Here is a 19871-nt window from a genome sequence, read left to right as displayed (position 1 = left end):
GTTAGGGACTCACCAGATAGGGTCATCTGGTCGTAGTTAGTGGGCACATTTTTGTGCCAAGACTAATGCTAAGCACCTAAATTTTGCTCTATGAAAATTGCAGTTTATTATAATTATTTTGATTAGCAGTGCTTAGTACTATAGAGTGTGCATCTGCATTTTATTTTCTTCTTTCTGTATGGAACTACAAGTCTCAGCATGCTAAGACCTCTTTTTATATTTGGAATTAGGGTGTGCAGTGCAAGGTCCCCCCTTCTCCCATATAGTAATACAGATAAGAAGACTTCACCATTCAACTGAAGACAGCAAATGTATTGCGTTCATTGACCATGGAATCACCAGGAAGTACCATATTCACAAGCTGAATGTTAACATTTTCATTAAAAAGTAGACTAATAGAAAATGCAATGAGAAACTCCAGTGTTTACAATGACACGGACAGAAACGTTCAATCATGTGGTATTAACTCTGGAGCAAAACAAAAAAAAAATTCCAGTTGGCCTGGTATCCTTTATCAGTATATCCCATATGTCAGCTCATTAGAGTCCCGGTATCGGTCCAAGTATCTTAGGGGCTGGCCATGTGGGAATTTCACTTGTGGTGGGTGATAGACTGGGGGGAACTGGTGTTCAAAAATAGGTTCCTTCATGTCTAGTAGGAGAAAGAAAAAAGGATTATACATTTACAATACAAGTGACTGAATAACAAGGAAGAGGTGTCTGCAGTGATAATGAGGGAAAGGTTAGCATTATAAAGGCATACAAGCAGGAACATGGTGTAGGAATTAGACATAGCTGTGGCAAATTACCAGAAGATTTTCACAAATGTCCAGGGTCCCATCAACATTTCTGCTGCGGGGTACACTGGGCTCCACAAGGATAGACATAGGGGTGTAGAGTAGGATCTTGATCCAAGGCACCAACAGGCTCAAAAGCTTTGACTGTTCCCAAGATGCATAGCGCCGCCTCCTCTATTACCCCGCCTCCCTGCACAGGAGCTCAGTTTTGTAGTTGGTGCCGCAGATAGAAGGCACATAACAGAGGGGCTGCTCCGAGCAGCCCTAAGAAGAGCTTTTTTAGAAGAAAAGTGAAGACTTCAAGGGCTGTAGCAGTGTGTACATGTCTAGTGACATTCACTGCTGCAGCTCCATCTCTCCCCAGCGGCGCTGTACACTCCCGAGCCCTGGTTGCTGGGTACCTACAACAGGAGGCTCCGGTTTTCTTCTGGTCAGGCACACACGACGGGGGCTCTCCGGGATCGCGTGGCCGCGCTTCGGGAGGTGGTGAGTGGGTCCCGTACTTTATCGCGATCCGGCGCGGTCGGTGGGAGGCGGGCCGCGCGCGCTGGTGGTGGACACTGTGGCAGTACAGGCGATCCCACTAGATCACCAGGGCATGGGTGCAGGTCAGGTTTTCCCTTAAAACCTTTTTGTGTGTAGCCCGCAGTACCTGGTGGTTTTGCCAGCAGAGGGGATAAGGCTTAGACCTGGAGCCCCTCCCCCAGGGCGCCATTTCCAGCAAATGTTCCCACCCTGGAGCTGCATATCTGTCTCTCCCTCACTCCCTGTCAGTGTTTGGGCGCCATTTCTCTCAGCTACACTGTTCCTGGGACTGCTTGGGCAAAATCCTCCTGTGTAAAGCCGCCTGGTTGTCAGCGCTGTGACTTTACATGACACTTAAGTATTCTACATGTCAATTAGACAGTGTTAGTTAAGAAAGAGTGCATTTAATTAAGGGTTCTCTGGTACAAGTACCCTGTGATATACATCTAGTTCTTACTGTGCAGTGTTATATCTATTGACTACATAGCTACAGTATATATAAGCTGGTCCAGTGCAGTATTATTGTTAGTAATAACCTCTGCATTGTATAACTGTGACTATATGTGTGTGCATTGATAGCTGAGTGGTTTCCATTTTGTGTCTCTCACTCAACTTGCTATCCCTATATTCTATAACCTGAGGGGGCTTGGTGAGTAAGGTTTTATAATTATATAGGATTTTCACAAGATATACTTTAATACTTATTTTTCTCTGTGATTTTAGTCACCATATCTCTCCTGTATCTCTGTGCTGACTACGCTGCACAGGGGTTTGGGCAAGAGGTATTGTGCTGCTGACAATTGTACTGTGTTACCTGATACTGCAAGTTATACCATGTCTGCTTCTGAAGGTAACGGTTCTGGGGCTGAACACACTGCCGATGTTGCTGAAGCCACAGATGGGATGTGGTCAGGATGCCGCCGGACAGAATCCCGGCGGTCGAAACACCGACGCCGGAATCCCGACCGCCACAATCCCGACCGCCACAATCCCGACATATTCTCCCTCCGTGGGTGTCCACGACACCCATAGAGGGAGAATATAATAGTGTGCCGAGCGTAGCGAGGCACCGTGCCCGCAGCGTGGCGAGCGAAGCGAGCCCGCAAGGGGCTTCGTTCCGCTCACCACCCCTGTCGGGATTGTGTGGTTGGGATTCCGGCGTCGGTATTTCGACCGCCGGGATTCCGGCCGGCGGCATTTAGTACTGATCCCCCACAGATCCCTATGAGGAGACTATAGCAGCTGTGGGCTCTGGTTCTGGGGGCTCCTTGCCCCCCAGTGGGACTGTGGCAACGGGGGTACATAATGACCCACCGTGGGCCACTTTCTCCACGCTTCTACATACGCTAGTTACTAAACTAACAACCCCCTATGGGACCTCCTATGCCGGTGCAACCGTATGTGTGATCCCCGCAGCTAACCCGCTGTGGGCGGATAATTTATCTGCTCAGTTGAAGAAGTTTAACCAGTTCTTGACTACTAAAAAGTCTGACCCTCGCTCGCCTAAGACCAAGGGGTCCTCTAAGCGAGCTCTTATCTCCTCACAATCCACTGCTGTCACTGACACCTCGTCTGATGAAGATGGTGCTTACACTGACCCCACAGATTCTGACACATATACTGCTGATGGGGAAGGTAGTTGACATGTGGATGTTCCTGATCTTTTGGAGGCTACTAATTTAATTTTACAGATTACGGATGATCCCGAGCCATCCGCCCCTCCTAAGAAACCAGATAGGTTCAAGCGTCAGAAGGTGGTTAAACAAGTTTTACCTCACTCTGACCACCTAGTGGATATACGTCGGGAACCCTGGGGAAACCTGGGTAAGAAGTTTGTGCCTCAAAAGAAGATGCTAGCTCGCTATCCCCTCGCTCCAGAGCTGTCTAAAAATTGGGAAACGCCTCCTCCAGTAGACTCACATGTGGCTAGGATGGTGGTTTCCTCAGCTCTACCTGTCACTACCGTCACGTCTCTAAAAGAGCCTACGGATAAACGTGTGGAGGGTTGTCTGATAGCGATTTACACCCTCACGGGTGCTGCACAAAGGCCCACTATTGCAGCAACATGGACTGCAGAGGCTAATGAAGCATGGGCCCTAGAGTTGGAAGCTGAAATCTCTTCTGACCATGCTAGACGATGCTTGTCATATATTGTCACAGCTTCTCACTATATTAAAGAGGCGGCTTCTGATGCCGGTATTCTAGCAGCCAAGGCCTCTACTACATCAGTCCTGGCTCGCCGGATATTGTGGCTGAGATCCTGGTCTGTGGATCTGGAATCTAGAAAAACCTTGGAGGTACTCCCTTTCAAGGGAGATATTCTGTTTGGGGAGGACTTAAATAAGATAGTGGCTGACTTGGCTACTGCCAAAACTGCCTGTCTGCCAAGTACCGCTTCTTCTGTGTCGAAGGCTAAAGGTACGTCCTTTCGCCCTTCAGGTAAAGCAAAAGGTCAGGCGTACAACAAGCAGGCCTGCACTTCCAAACCTGGTAAGCCAAAGCCCAAAAGAGCCTGGGCTGCCCGTCAGCCAGCTTCCAAGACTGATAAGCCTGCCGCATGACGGGGCGGGCCTCCCCCTGGGGGATCCCAGGGTGGGGGGCCAGCTTCTAGGGTATACCCAGGAATGATTGAAGACCACTTCAGATGCCTGGGTACGGGAAGTAGTCACTCGAGGTTACGCCATAGCCTTCAAAAACCGACCCCCTCATAGATTTTGCCTGACAAAGGCAAACACTCTACATTCGGTGGTACAGACCCTCCTGGATACAGGAGTCGTAGTACAGGTGCCTCTTGCGCAGAGGGGCCGGGGGTACTATTCTCCGCTGTTTCTAGTCCCGAAACCGAATGGGTCCTCCCGGCCTATTCTCAACCTCAAGGCATTGAACAGGTTTGTGAAAGTTGGCAAGTTTCGTATGGAAACCCTTCGCTCTATAGATCTGGCCTTGGAACCTGGGGACTACAAGGTCTCCCTGGACATACAGGATGCTTACCTGCATATTCCTATAGCAGTGTCACATCAGCAATACCTGAGGTTTGCGATTGGCAACCTCCATTACCAGTTTTGGGCGTTACCTTTTGGTTTAACTACGGCTCCGCGAGTCTTCACCAAAGTTATGGCGGTGCTGACGGTGGTACTCCGCCGTCAAGGGGTCAGAATACTGCCGTATCTGGACGACTTGTTAATCCTGGCAAATTCCCCAGAACTTCTCCTACGTCATCTGGATATGACTGTCCGGTTTCTACAAGCCCACGGGTGGCTCATCAACTGGAAGAAATCCTCCCTAGTCCCTGCTCAGAGCATGGTGCAGCTGGGAGCGCTATTGGACACTCACAACCAGCGGTTGTTCTTGTCTCAGGAGAAAGTCCTGAAGCTTCAGGACAGGATTCGTTGCTTCCTTTCTTGTCCGCAAGTGTCGATACATTCGGCAATGCAGGTCCTGGGCCTCATGGTATCAGCATTCGACATGGTGGAGTATGCTCAATTCCATTCTCGCCCCTTCTAGAGGCTGATTCTAGCCAAGTGGGATGGCCTGCCTCACCGGATCAGGTCTCAAATGATCTCATTGACTCCGGAGGTCCGTCTGTCGCTGCACTGGTGGCTACAGGACCAACGATTGTGCAGGGGCCGTCCCTTCTGGATATCCGACTGGGTCCTGTTGACGACAGATGCCAGACTAAGAGGTTGGGGAGCGGTGCTGGAGCAACACTCCCTTCAGAGTCGGTGGACCAAGGAGGAATCTCTCCTCTCGATCAACATTCTGGAATTGCGGGCGGTCTTCAATGCATTGAACCTGGCCCAGCATTTAATTCAGAACCGTCCTGTTCAAGTACAGTCGGACAACGCCACCACAGTGGCTTACATAAACATCAAGGCGGCACTCGAAGCAGTTTGGCAATGAAGGAAGTCTCACGGATTCTACATTGGGCGGAACGCCATCTACTGGCCATATCGGCAATATTCATTCCGGGGGTCCTGAATTGGGAAGCGGACTTTCTCAGTCGTCAGGACGTACACGCCGGAGAGTGGGGCCTCCATCCAGAAGTGTTTCAACTCCTAGTGGAAAAGTGGGGCCTTCCAGACGTAGATCTGATGGCGTCTCGACACAATCACAAGGTTCCGGTATTCGGAGCAAGGACAAGGGATCCTCAAGCAGCATTCGTGGATGCGCTGGTGGTGCCGTGGAGGTTTCGGCTGCCGTACGTGTTCCCTCCGGTGTCACTCCTGCCCAGGGTAATTCGGAAGTTCAAGCAAGAAAGAGGAGTTCTGCTTCTCATAGCTCCAGCGTGGCCCAGACGGCACTGGTTCTCAGACCTACAGGGCCTATCGTCAGAGCGTCCAATTCTGCTTCCACAACGTCCAGACCTCCTCGTTCAGGGCCCCTGTGTCTACCAGGACCTAGCCCGGCTGTCTTTGACGGCGTGGCTCTTGAAGCTTCCGTCTTAAGGGCTAAAGGGTTTTCTGAGGCGGTCATTCAAACTATGTTGCGGGCCCGGAAACCGGCTTCTGCTCGGATTTACTGTAGGGTCTGGCATTCTTACTTTGTTTGGTGCGCATCTAACAATTATGACGCTTCCAAGTTTAGTATAGCCAAGTTGTTGGCCTTTCTTCAGCAGATCCTGGACTTAGGCCTGCGTCTAGCCTCCCTCAATGTTCAAATATCTGCCTTGTCGGTGTGGTTTCAGAGAAAGATTGCGACCTTACCTGATGTGCATACCTTTACTCAGGGTGTGTTGCGTATCCAACCTCCCTATGTCCCGCCTGTGGCTCCTTGGGACTTGTCGTGGTTTTGGAGGCGTTACAAAAGTTTCCGTTTGAACCTCTTGGTTCAGCTGATCTTAAGTGGCTTTCCCTTAAGGTGGTGTTTCTGCTGGCTATTGCTTCAGCTAGAAGAGTGTCGGATTTGGGTACCTTGTCTTGTAGTTCCCCATATCTGATATTTCACCGTGACCGGGCGGTTCTTAGGACTCGTCCCGGTTATTTGCCTAAGGTGGTTTCTTCGTTCCACCTTAAATCAGGAGATTGTGGTACCGGCCTTTGTCTCTTCTGATCTGTCTCCCAAAGAGCAGTCTTTGGATGTGGTACGGACTCTTCATATCTATGTGAAGAGAACTGCTTCTCTTGGGAAATCTGATTCTCTCTTCATTCTGTTTGGGTTTCACAAACAGGGCTGGCCTGCTCACAAGCAGACTTTGGCCAGATGGATTAGAATGGTGATTGCACATGCTTATGTGAGGGCTGGTCTGTCAGCTCCTGCTCACATTACGGCCCATTCTACTCGGTCTTTTGGACCTTCTTGGGTGGCCCGCCGTGGTGCGACCCTTGAACAATTGTGCAAGGCGGCTACGTGCTCCTCCGTGAACACGTTCATAAGGTTCTATGCCTTCGAAACTGCCGCTTCCCAGGATGCTTCCTTTGGACGCCGGGTTCTTGTGCCCGCTATAGTGCGTCCCCTCCCATAAGGAACTGCTTTAGGACATCCCCTATGTCTATCCTTGTGGAGCCCAGTGTACCCCGCAGCAGAAAACGAGTTTTATGGCAAGAACTTATCTTTGTTAAATCTCTTTCTGCGAGGTACACTGGGCTCCACAAGGCGCCCACCCCGGACGCACTTAGCTTCTTTGGGTTGGTATGGCATTAAACCAAAAATAATAATTGAAGCGCTGTACAGCCAGATATATTTTTTATATATTTATTAATAAAAGTAAGGACAAAAAACACACATATACATACAACACTAAACACACAGCCGGTGTATAAAATATTATAAAATTTGACAATTTATTCAAAAATTCATTAATACTATTACCTTGCTACAGATGCTCTCTGATTGATACACTAACCAATTGCAACTTTGTTCTGAGCTTCAGCAGAGGCTAACATTTAATCATGTATGCAGTATCTGAATAACAGCTGTGGATAGTGTTTAAACATCAATTTTCACTAACGATCTGCATGTCTGCTTGATTTGAACTGAGGTTCTAATTAATGAATGATCAGCAAGGCCTTTTTCTGATGATTATGACAGAGTTATGATCAATTAATTGATTACTAATGTGCACTGATTAATCAACTAATAAGGACTGAGTTTTTTGGTTGCTCTTTGGAGAATGGAGAGTATTGTATGATGTATTTCCAATGGTTAGCTTGTGTAGTATTAATGAATTTTTGAATAAATTGTCAAATTTTATAATATTTTATACACCGGCCGTGTGTTTAGTGTTGTATGTATATGTGTGTTTTTTGTCCTTACTTTTATTAATAAATATATAAAAAATATATCTGGCTGTACAGCGCTTCAATTATTATTTTTGGTTTGGTGGTACTTTTCTGGGAGAATCAGTGATCTCCCTTTTTTATTGAAGCTGCAGTACACCCAGATTGAAGTGGGCAATCGAGTTGGGAAATTCTCCCTAATTTGAGTCAGCGCCTTGACCAATTTTTTCTTTTTTATGGTATGGCATTAGCCGCTGACACTTCTCCTGTCGTGAGAGTGTGATGTATGTGGCTACTAACCGTTGTCGTCTCTTTTCCTGCTACTGCATTGGGCTGGTTAACTAAAAACTGAGCTCCTGTGCAGGGAGGCGGGGTTATAGAGGAGGCGGCGCTATGCATCTTGAGAACAGTCAAAGCTTTTGAGCCTGTTGGTGCCTTGGATCAAGATCCTACTCTACACCTCTATGTCTATCCTTGTGGAGCCCAGTGTACCTCGCAGAAAGAGTTTTAACAAAGGTAAGTTCTTACCATAAAACTCGTTTTTTGTTTGTTTTTTATCACCACCTTTGGTAAGAGCTTATTACATCAGTTCCAGTGTAGCTTATTACATCAGTTCCATCAGTTCCAGTGTAGAGTCACAGGTCCCATGTGTTAGCTTGCAATGCTTCTACTGCCCCCTACTGGTCACATACAGTAATGTGTATGGAAAGCCGCACAGAGAAGACTATAATCAGTGCAATCAAGACGTTCGCTGCATTAAAGGTGCATACACACTGTGAACATCGCTGGCAGGAAAATAACTCAGTGCACATACACTGAGCGCTTTTCCTTGTGCCCAGCGATGTTCACGGGGGGGGGGGGGGTGAAGCACTTTCCACAGTAAGAGACTGTGGAAAAGTGCTTCACTCGGCTGTTCAAACAGCCCGACGGACGGCAATGGCCAGCAATGATGCGGGAGCGCGCATCAGCGCTCACTGCCCGGCCATACACACTGGCCGACTTTGAGCTCAAAGTAGCTCAAAACGCCAAAAGGCTAGTGTGTATGGGCCTTAACTCTGTGATTTGACAAGAAATGGATAACCTCTAACATTTAGTAACAATAACTGACAAATACTGAAGACTAAAAGGCACACATTTGAAAATATTGATAATTTAAAAACCTTCTTTTTTACTAAAAGAAACAATGAGAACAATATGCTCATTAGTGCCCTAAAATCTCTCCAAATCTGTATAACACAGGCTGTGTCCAACTACTCGCTGACTACAAGCAGTAATATAGGTATTGTATTAAGATCCCTTCCTCGCAGAACATATGCAGTTCTTAAAAACTTTGTTTCGGCAAATCATTTCTTATAGGAATGCCTGCCCAGTACATGCTTGTACCAGTTTTATATAAAACCAACATATGGGCACTGGGTAGGCATATAAATGGTCTGTTATAATATGGTATTCACTTTAAGTCATCAGAAGACATCTGAAAAAAAGAAATCAGAATCCTGTGTTTGACTTAGTGCAGCATGAAGGCTTTTTCTGTATCTTAATGTGTGCAATTATCTCGCCACCTCCATCAGCAAGCAAGGAGCTGTAGCTAGCGGTGCCTCATCCGTTAAAAAGCCCAGAGACATATGTAGGCAATTAAGACTTACACAGTATGCACGTGTAATATAGATTACACATGCATATATATTTATATTACATTTATATAAAATGAAAAGAAAATACCAGAAGAGGAGAATGGTGGATAGGTGAAAAGAGACACCAACCATCCGAGCAGGTTGTGATGTACTCACTTAGTAAATGGTGGAAAACATTGGTTACACTATCATCCCATTTGCACTGGAAGAAGGCCAGCCCTGCTGGAGTCATCTTATCTTCATATTTTCTGTAGAAATCAAACGTCTTAAAGGTTCTCATCTTAAGACTGTGACTGTGCAGGAATAGAATAAAGTTTTTAATGTAAAATGACGACAGAGACAAACACAACATACAAATATTAACAAGAAATTATATTGGGGGAGGGAGGTAGATTTTACCATGGGTTTGGTCGTAACTCCTCCCTGAAATCAATGTGCTCTTCTTGCTTAAAGAGGATAAATATGTGTCTATGGTATCCAGTGCCTTTAGCAGGAAATGTAGGAAAGTAGTGGCAGACCTCATCTCCAGAAAGTACCTGATTTCCAGGAATATTTCCTCTATGCAAAAGAATAGAAGTGCAGATATAAGCGGGAGTGAATAAACACAGGAACACTGCATCATTACCACAAAAGGGTCAATTCAGTTAGGCGCAAGTGGGACGAGCTGCCAGTATAACAGCGATGCAACTTGCCACATACTCATGGGTTTTTGTACACAGCACTATGGGGCTCATAACAAAAATATATGAGTACAGAACTACGTTAAGTGCAGTGTATAGCCACATGTGAGCAATTTGCGGATAACTGAATCAACCCCATAGAATGATAAAAAAAACTGAAAGCTACTCACACCAGCCAGTGCACATATTCAGAGTCTGTCTCCCTCAGGTGGCCATCTGTATAAATACCGCACAGAATTAAAGAGAACCTGCCAATCATGTGTGCAATATCTATCCTAAAAAATATCAGCCAATTAAAAACGATCGAACTTACAAATAACATAAAACTGCAGTCTTCCCAAGGTCAGATATAAAATACTGTCACCACCGAGTCTACTATTTCTACTATAATGTTTTAGTCATATTTTACTTAAAATTACAGCTTGGTGTTTTCTGAAGGTCCTGTGAGCATTCAGAGCTAATGTGGTGATTGCTGGCTGATTTACCATAGTCTGAGGTGGTCCCTGAAAGGAACTTTATAAGCATGCTCAACCAATCAACATTAGATGTCCACATTCAATAATCATGAATATTTGTATCTCCAGAGAAGGTAGCCTGTTTCATGCTGTAGCTCACTAACGGTGCAAACTACAGTATTTAACAGAAAAGGCCTTACCGAATTAGAAGATAAAAAATCAATTTCCTTACTGATGATTTCAGAATTTTTTAAACAGTGAATTTAATATTAAATAAAATAATTGTAAAACTGTAATATGCACTGTGACATAATGCAATTTTTTATGACTTTTTTTTTCTCCTGTGTCTACATTCATGCTTCAACATTTACTATGATCCATCTATTTCTGCCTGTGGTCAGTCTTTGCAGTTAAAGCAACACAGATTCAGTGAAACAGCCTGAACTGTAAAACAATGAATATAGGGGCTAATTCAGGTTGGATCGCAAATCGCGATCCAACCAAAATTATTACGATCGCCCCGTGCCCATCCCGTGACCGTAGAAAACGCGATCGTGGGGCGGGGGTGGGCAACACTCCATTTCCAGGGAGGAAATGAAGCGTTGGGGAGGGGGTGCGGTGCGAACGGGGGGGGGGGCGGAGTTGGCCAAACGGGGGCGTGTCGGGGGCATGATCACGGCAGCTGCGTGACATCACACGCAGCCGCCACGATCAAGCTGCGCCAGCAAGAGCCATCCTTATTTTCTGCTAACAAGCTAATGATCCGTTTGCAATTTCTGCTTGTTCAACTGGGGGAGGCACCGGTCAGCATGCTGGCGATCCAAAGGATTGCAAATTCTGCTAATTAACAGAATTTGCAATCCTTACTGGATTAGGCCCATAGTACAAAGTCATTTTTGTGCATTTACTGCTCAGAAAACAAAAAAAAGTTTAGTTTATGTAATAGATACTCTAGTATCTAGTATAAGTGTGAGAATAGCATGGGCAGAGAAACTACAGCCTCAACTGTAAATTTTTTTATTATTATTAAATATTGTCTATTTTCTCTTGCATACCCTTATAAAGCCATAGTCGCATGGGATTTAATAACTGTTCCTGCAGAAGTTTCTTAAAGCACATTCCATTTTTCTATCCATAATATCCTTAATCTTTTAATGGAACAGGTGTCAATTTAGACAGACAGCAGCTCCATCAATTTTAAGAACCGAATACTGTAGCAGCATCTTTACCATGAAATGGGGGTACATATGGTTTAATCTTAAGATCAAACAGTTTCTCTCTTTTCTCTTATGAACCCCAAGGAGACCATCTTGGAGGAGAGGGAGCATCATCTATCCTAATGGTTTTTGTTAATATGGATTAAAATAAGAATTTACTCACCGGTAATTCTATTTCTCATAGTCTGTAGTGGATGCTGGGGACTCCGTAAGGACCATGGGGATTAGCGGCTCCGCAGGAGACTGGGCACAACTATAAAGAAAGCTTTTAAACTACTGGTGTGCACTGGCTCCTCCCACTAAGACCCTCCTCCAGACCTCAGTTAGGATACTGTGCCCGGAAGAGCTGACACAAGTAGGAAGGATTTTGAATCCCCGGTAAGACTCATACCAGCCACACCAATCACACCGTATAACTCGTGATACAATACACAGTTAACAGCATGATAACAACTGAGCCTCTCAACAGATAGCTCAACAATAACCCTTTAGTTAAGCAATAACTATATACAAGTATTGCAGACAATCCGCACTTGGGATGGGCGCCCAGCATCCACTACGGACTATGAGAAATAGAATTACCGGTGAGTAAATTCTTATTTTCTCTAACGTCCTAAGTGGATGCTGGGGACTCCGTAAGGACCATGGGGATTATACCAAAGCTCCCAAACGGGCGGGAGAGTGCGGATGACTCTGCAGCACCGAATGAGAGAACTCAAGGTCCTCCTCAGCCAGGGTATCAAATTTGTAGAATTTAGCAAACGTGTTTGCCCCTGACCAAGTAGCAGCTCGGCAAAGTTGAAGAGCCGAGACCCCTCGGGCAGCCGCCAAGAAGAGCCCACTTTCCTTGTGGAATGGGCTTTTACTGATTTAGGATGCGGAAGTCCAGCCGCAGAATGTGCAAGCTGAATCGTACTACAGATCCAGCGAGCAATAGTCTGCTTAGAAGCAGGTGCACCCAACTTGTTGGGCGCATACAGGATAAAAAGCGAGTCAGTCTTCCTGACTCCAGCTGTCCTGGAAACATACATTTTTAGGGCCCTGACTACATCCAACAACTTGGAAGCCTCCAAGTCATTCGTAGCCGCAGGCACCACGATAGGTTGGTTCAGATGAAAAGCTAATACCACTTTGGGGAGAAACTGGGGACGAGTCCTCAATTCTGCCCTATCCATATGGAAAATCAGATAAGGGCTTTTACATGACAAAGCCGCCAATTCTGAAACACGCCTGGCCGAAGCCAAGGCCAACAACATGACCACTTTCCACGTGAGATATTTTAAATCCACGGTTTTCAGTGGCTCAAACCAAATTGACTTTAGGAAATCCAACACCACGTTGAGATCCCAAGGTGCCACTGGAGGCACAAAAGGGGGCTGAATATGCAGCACTCCCTTAACAAAAGTCTGAACTTCAATCGATAGAGCAGAAATCTGGACCTTAATGGAACCCAATTTAAGGCCCATAGTCACCCCTGACTGTAGGAAGTGCAGGAACCGGCCCAGCTGAAATTCTTCCGTTGGGGCCTTCCTGGCCTCACACCACGCAACATATTTTCGCCATATGCGGTGATAATGGTTCGCGGTTACTTCTTTCCTAGCTTTTATCAGCGTAGGAATGACTTCCTCCGGAATGCCCTTTTCCTTCAGGATCCGGTGTTCAACCGCCATGCCGTCAAACGCAGCCGCAGTAAGTCTTGGAACAGACAGGGCCCCTGCTGCAGCAGGTCTTGTCTGAGCGGTAGAGGCCATGGGTCCTCTGACATCATTTCTTGAAGTTCCGGATACCACGCTTTTCTTGGCCAATCCGGAACAATGAGTATAGTTCTTACTCCTCTTCTCCTTATTATCCTCAGTACCTTTGGTATGAGAGGAAGAGGAGGGAACACATAAACCGATCGGTACACCCACGGTGTTACCAGAGCGTCCACAGCTATCGCCTGCGGGTCTCTTGACCTGGCGCAATATTTTTCTAGCTTTTTGTTTAGGCGGGACGCCATCATGTCCACCTGTGGTTTTTCCCACTGGTTTACAATCATTTGAAAGACTTCTGGATGAAGTCCCCACTCTCCCGGGTGGAGGTCGTGCCTGCTGAGGAAGTCTGCTTCCCAGTTGTCCACTCCCGGAATGAACACTGCTGACAGTGCTAACACGTGATTTTCCGCCCATCGGAGAATCCTTGTGGCTTCTGCCATCGCCGTCCTGCTTCTCGTGCCGCCCTGTCGATTTACATGGGCGACTGCCGTGATGTTGTCTGACTGGATCAGTACCGGCTGGTTTTGAAGCAGGGGTTTTGCCTGACTTAGGGCATTGTAAATGGCCCTTAGTTCCAGAATATTTATGTGCAGGGAAGTCTCCTGACTTGACCATAGTCCTTGGAAGTTTCTTCCCTTTGTGACTGCTCCCCAGCCTCGAAGGCTGGCATCCGTGGTCACCAGGACCCAGTCCTGTATGCCGAATCTGCGGCCCTCTTGAAGATGAGCACTCTGCAGCCACCACAGCAGAGACACCCTTGTCCTTGGAGACAGGGTTATCAGACGATGCATCTGAAGATGCGATCCGGACCACTTGTCCAACAGGTCCCACTGAAAGGTTCTTGCATGAAACCTGCCGAATGGAATCGCTTCGTAGGAAGCTACCATTTTTCCCAGGATCCGCGTGCAGTGATGCACCGACACCTGTTTTGGTTTTAGGAGGCCTCTGACTAGAGATGACAGCTCCTTGGCCTTCTCCTCCGGGAGAAACACTTTTCTCTGTTCTGTGTCCAGAACCATCCCTAGGAACAGCAGGCGTGTCGTAGGGACCAGCTGTGACTTTGGAATGTTTAAAATCCAGCCGTGCTGTTGTAGCACTTCCCGAGATAGTGCTACCCCTACCAACAACTGCTCCCTGGACCTCGCCTTTATCAGGAGATCGTCCAAGTACGGGATAATTAAAACTCCCTTCCTTCGAAGGAGTATCATCATTTCCGCCATTACCTTGGTAAAGACCCTCGGAGCCGTGGAGAGACCGAACGGCAACGTCTGGAATTGGTAATGACAATCTTGTACCACAAACCTGAGGTACTCCTGGTGAGGATGGTAAATGGGTACATGTAGGTAAGCATCCTTGATGTCCAGCGATACCATGTAATCTCCCTCGTCCAGGCTCGCAATAACCACCCTGAGCGATTCCATCTTGAACTTGAATTTTTTGATATATGTGTTCAAGGATTTCAAATTCAAAATGGGTCTCACCGAACCGTCCGGTTTCGGTACCACAAACATTGTGGAATAGTAACCCCTTCCTTGTTGAAGTAGGGGCACCTTTACTATCACTTGTTGTGAATACAGCTTTTGAATTGCCTGTAACACTGCCTCCCTGCCTGAGGGAGTGGTTGGCAAGGCAGATTTGAGGAAACGGCGGGGGGGGAGACGTCTCGAATTCCAGTTTGTACCCCTGAGATACTATTTGAAGGATCTGCTTGCTGAAATGCTTGAGACGGGCCCCCACCGTACCTGGCTCTGCCTGTGGAGCCCCAGCGTCATGCTGTGGACTTAGAGGAAGCGGAGGAGGACTTTTGCTCCTGGGAACTGGCTGTATGCTGCAGCTTTTTCCCTCTACCTCTGCCTCTGGGCAGAAAGGACGCGCCTTTAACCCGCTTGCCCCTATTGGGCCGAAAGGACTGTACCTGATAATACGGTGCTTTCTTTGGTTGTGAGGGAACATGGGGCAAAAATGTAGACTTCCCAGCTGTTGCTGTGGAAACGAGGTCCGAGAGACCATCCCCGAACAATTCCTCACCCTTATAAGGCAGAACTTCCATGTGTCGTTTGGAATCTGCATCACCTGTCCACTGCCGAGTCCATAACCCTCTCCTGGCAGAAATGGACATTGCACTAATTTTGGATGCCAGCCGGCAAATATCCCTCTGTGCATCCCTCATGTATAAAAGTGCGTCTTTTATATGCTCTACGTTCAGCAAAATAGTGTCCCTGTCTAGGGTATCTATATTTTCTGACAGGGAATCTGACCACGCAGCAGCAGCGCTGCACATCCAGGCTGAAGCTATAGCCGGTCTCAGTATCACACCTGTGTGTGTATATATAGATTTCAGGATAGCCTCCTGCTTTCTATCAGCAGATTCCTTCAGGGCGGCCGTATCCGGAGACGGTAGTGCCACCTTTTTTGACAAGCATGTGAGCGCTTTATCCACCCTAGGGGATGTTTCCCAGCGTGACCTATCCTCTGGCGGGAAAGGGTACGCCATTAGTAACCTCTTAGAAATTACCAGCTTTTTATCAGGGGAAGCCCACGCTTCTTCACACACTTCATTTAACTCTTCAGATGGAGGAAAAGCTACTGGTAGTTTTTTCTCTCCAAACATTATACCCTTTTTTGTGGTACCGGGGGTAACATCAGAAATGTGCAACACATTTTTCATTGCCTCAATCATGTAACGTGTGGCCCTACTGGAAGTTACATTAGTCTCATCGTCGTCGACACTGGAGTCAGTATCCGTGTCGACATCTGTGTCAACCATCTGAGGTAGCGGGCGTTTTAGAGCCCCTGATGGTTTTTGAGACGCCTGGGCAGACACAGGCTGAGAAGCCGGCTGTCCCACATTTGGTATGTCGTCAAACCTTTTATGTAAGGAATCGACACTATCACGTAATTCCTTCCACAGCACCATCCACTCAGGTGTCGACCCCGCAGGGGGTGACATCACATTTACAGGCATCTGCTCCGCCTCCACATAAGTCTCCCCATCAAACATGTCGACACAGCCGTACCGACACACCGCAAACACACAGGGAATGCTCTGACAGAGGACAGGACCCCACAAAGCCCTTTGGAGAGACAGAGAGAGAGTATGCCAGCACACACCAGAGCACTTATTTTAGATGCCAGCCGGCAAATATCCCTCTGTGCATCTCTCATGTATAAGACTGCGTCTTTAATATGCTCTACGGTTAGCAATATAGTGTCCCTGTCTAAGGTATCAATATTTTCCGACAGGGAATCTGACCACGCAGCTGCAGCACTGCACATCCATGCTGAAGCAATAGCTGGTCTCAGTATAATACCTGTGTGTATATACAGACTTCAGGATAGCCTCCTGCTTTGTATCAGCAGGCTCCTTTAGGGCGGCCGTATCCGGAGACGGTAGTGCCACCTTTTTTGACAAGCGTGTGAGCGCTTTATCCACCCTAGGGGATGTTTCCCAGCGTGACCTATCCTCTGGCGGGAAAGGGTACGCCATTAGTAACCTCTTAGAAATTACCATCTTTTTATCAGGGGAAGCCCACGCTTCTTCACACACTTCATTTAACTCTTCAGATGGAGGAAAAGCTACTGGTAGTTTTTTCTCTCCAAACATTATACCCTTTTTTGTGGTATCGGGGGTAACATCAGAAATGTGCAACACATTTTTCATTGCCTCAATCATGTAACGTGTGGCCCTACTGGAAGTTACATTAGTCTCTTCGTCGTCGACACTGGAGTCAGTATCCGTGTCGACATCTGTGTCAACCATCTGAGGTAGCGGGCATTTTAGAGCCCCTGATGGTTTTTGAGACGCCTGGGCAGGCACAGGCTGAGAAGCCGGCTGTCCCACATTAGGTATGTCGTCGAACCTTTTATGTAAGGAGTCGACACTATCACGTAATTCCTTCCACAGCACCATCCACTCAGGTGTCGACCCCGCAGGGGGTGACATCACATTTACAGGCATCTGCTCCGCCTCCACATAAGCCTCCTCATCAAACATGTCGACACAGCCGTACCGACACACCGCAAACACACAGGGAATGCTCTGACAGAGGACAGGACCCCACAAAGCCCTTTGGGGAGACAGAGAGAGAGTATGCCAGCACACACCAGAGCGCTATATAACACTGGGATCCCACTATCAATGAGTGTTTTCCCTATAGCTGCTTTTTTATATATATTACATATATATATATATCTATACTGCGCCTAAATTTAGTGCCCCCCCTCTCTTTTTTACCCTTCTGTAGTATTCTCAGACTGCAGGGGAGAGCCAGGGAGCTTCCTTCCAGCGGAACTGTGAGGGAAAAATGGCGCCAGTGTGCTGAGGGAGAAGCCCCGCCCCCTTTTCGGCGGACTTTCTCCCGCTTTTTCTATGATACTAGCAGGGGTAATTTTACATCTATATAGCCTCTGGGACTATATATGATGTATATTTTGCCAGCCAAGGTGTTATTTATTGCCCTCAGGGCGCCCCCCCCAGCGCCCTGCACCCATCAGTGACCGAAGTATGAGGTGTACATGAGGAGCAATGGCGCACAGCTGCAGTGCTGTGCGCTACCTTGGTGAAGACTGAAGTCTTCTGCCGCCGATTTTCCGGACCTCCTTCGTGCTTCTGGCTCTGTAAGGGGGACGGCGGCGCGGCTCCGGGAACGAACACCAAGGTCGGGTCCTGCGGTCGTTCCCTCTGGAGCTAATGGTGTCCAGTAGCCTAAGAAGCCCAAACACCACCTGTTAGGTAGGTTCGCTTCTTCTCCCCTTAGTCCCTCGCTGCAGTGAGTCTGTTGCCAGCAGATCTCACTGAAAATAAAAAACCTAAATATACTTTCTTTCTAGGTGCTCAGGAGAGCCCCTAGTGTGCATCCAGCTCGGCCGGGCACAAGAATCCAACTGAGGTCTGGAGGAGGGTCTTATTGGGAGGAGCCAGTGCACACCAGTAGTCTAAAAGCTTTCTTTATAGTTGTGCCCAGTCTCCTGCGGAGCCGCTAATCCCCATGGTCCTTACGGAGTCCCCAGCATCCACTTAGGACGTTAGAGAAATTACTTTATCTCATCCCCAGTTTCTGTATGGTGGGGCCCTAGACTGCACACCCTAACTGCATGCAATGAGATGTGCTACCTTGCTGAGACTTATAGTGCCACACACAAAGAGAATAGATGCAGGTGCACTATTCAAACATTACTAATTAGAACTATAATATATTTTGCAATAAATAGTTTTTTTTGCATAATCTTGGCCAGGGTTATGGGTTTACCCACCACATCAAGGTAATCTCATCGGGTAAATCCCTAACCTTGTAAGAGTTCAGGGCTAGGGCTCATTCCCAGTGTCTCCAGACTGCTTACTTGATGACCAATCAAGTTTAATAAGAGAACTTTGGTACTCACTAGCACCTCAAGGGCCCAGCTGTATAGCCTATATGTCCAAACTTATATATTTGAGTCTCTTCTACCACAGTATATTACTTGAGTCATTTCTTAGTGGAAAATCTACCCATTGCTGTGGGGTAAATTTTTTGTATAATTTATTCAGAAGGATGAGATGGAGTGTCTGAGGTTAGGGAAACAATCCTCACATAAAGGCCCCATATAAATCGCTAGTTTATTATATGCTGTACAAATACAAATACAATCAGGCACAATTTCACCTAGAACACAGACCAAACACTGGCACCTCTCTACACTATACTCACATCCATGTGCCTTACACAGCTGAGAGACAGAAAAGAAAAAGAGGTAAGGAATACAAACAAACAAAAAACAAAACACTATGTTAACCCATTCGTAAATGAATGCCTTTAAATTTGTGAACTGGTTGTTCCCTCATTTAAAAAAATAAAAATAAAAAATAGATTAAAGTGGCCATGTCAAAAACTCATTGAGGTTCTCCATTTTGAGGGTTGGATTAAAGTACCTTTAAAAAAGAGGATTTTGGTACTTACCGATAAATCAATTTCTCTGAATCCTCTAGGGGACACTGGAGTCCTATACAGTAGGGGTGTGAAGCCTTGAACCGGAGGTGTGGCACAATCTAAAATTAGCATTGTCTGCACAGCTGGCTCCTCCCCCTTCACATCCCTCCTCCCTCAGTTTGAAAAATCTGACTGAGAGAATAGGACATGACACTATAGCACATGGCGAGGAACCGAACCGTACAACATATCAAACAGCGGCCAAGAACTCTTAACCGAATAAGTAACGCTGTTTGTACGAACTGTTTAAAACAAGAACTTTGAACACAGCAAGTTGACAGCACCGAGGCGGGCGTCCAGTGTCCCCTAGAGGATTCAGAGAAATGGATTTATCGGTAAGTACAAAAATCCTCTTTTCTCTTTCATCCACTAGGGGACACTTGAGTCCTATACAGTAGGGGACGTCCCAAAGTTTTCCCCCAGGGAGGGAGTGCTGTCGGTTGCCTGCAAAACCAAACGTCCGAACTTAGATTCTCCGGACGCAAAAGTATCAAACTTGTAAAATTTTGCGAACATGTGGGCTGAAGACCACGTCGCCGCTTTGCAAAGTTGAGAAGTGGAAGCACCCCTGGCAGCCGCCCACGAGGCACCCACTGATCGGGTAGTATGAGCACCCGTCTGAACTGGAA

The 19871-nt window shown here is 46.9% G+C and overlaps 1 protein-coding gene across 1 annotated transcript in view; it reads right to left on the bottom strand.

Annotated features, from left to right (window-relative positions):
- Nucleotides 1–291: 291 nt before the first annotated feature.
- The window catches only part of MRPL38 (mitochondrial ribosomal protein L38), a 49102-nt gene continuing 29522 nt past the window's right edge, over nt 292–19871 (bottom strand). The window contains exons 6-9 of the mRNA XM_063960570.1: nt 10021–10066; nt 9570–9728; nt 9327–9463; nt 292–651 (exon numbers count right to left, since the gene is read on the bottom strand). Of these exons, the coding sequence (XP_063816640.1) occupies nt 515–651; nt 9327–9463; nt 9570–9728; nt 10021–10066 (479 nt within the window). The 3' untranslated portion in view covers nt 292–514. The remainder of the gene's footprint in view (nt 652–9326; nt 9464–9569; nt 9729–10020; nt 10067–19871) is intronic.

The sequence above is a fragment of the Pseudophryne corroboree genome, chromosome 3, assembly GCF_028390025.1.
Source record: "Pseudophryne corroboree isolate aPseCor3 chromosome 3, aPseCor3.hap2, whole genome shotgun sequence".
In the NCBI taxonomy this organism is placed as follows: Eukaryota; Metazoa; Chordata; class Amphibia; order Anura; family Myobatrachidae; genus Pseudophryne; species Pseudophryne corroboree.
Note: the sequence above shows the minus strand (reverse complement) of the source record. Positions and strands in the feature narration are given on the sequence as shown.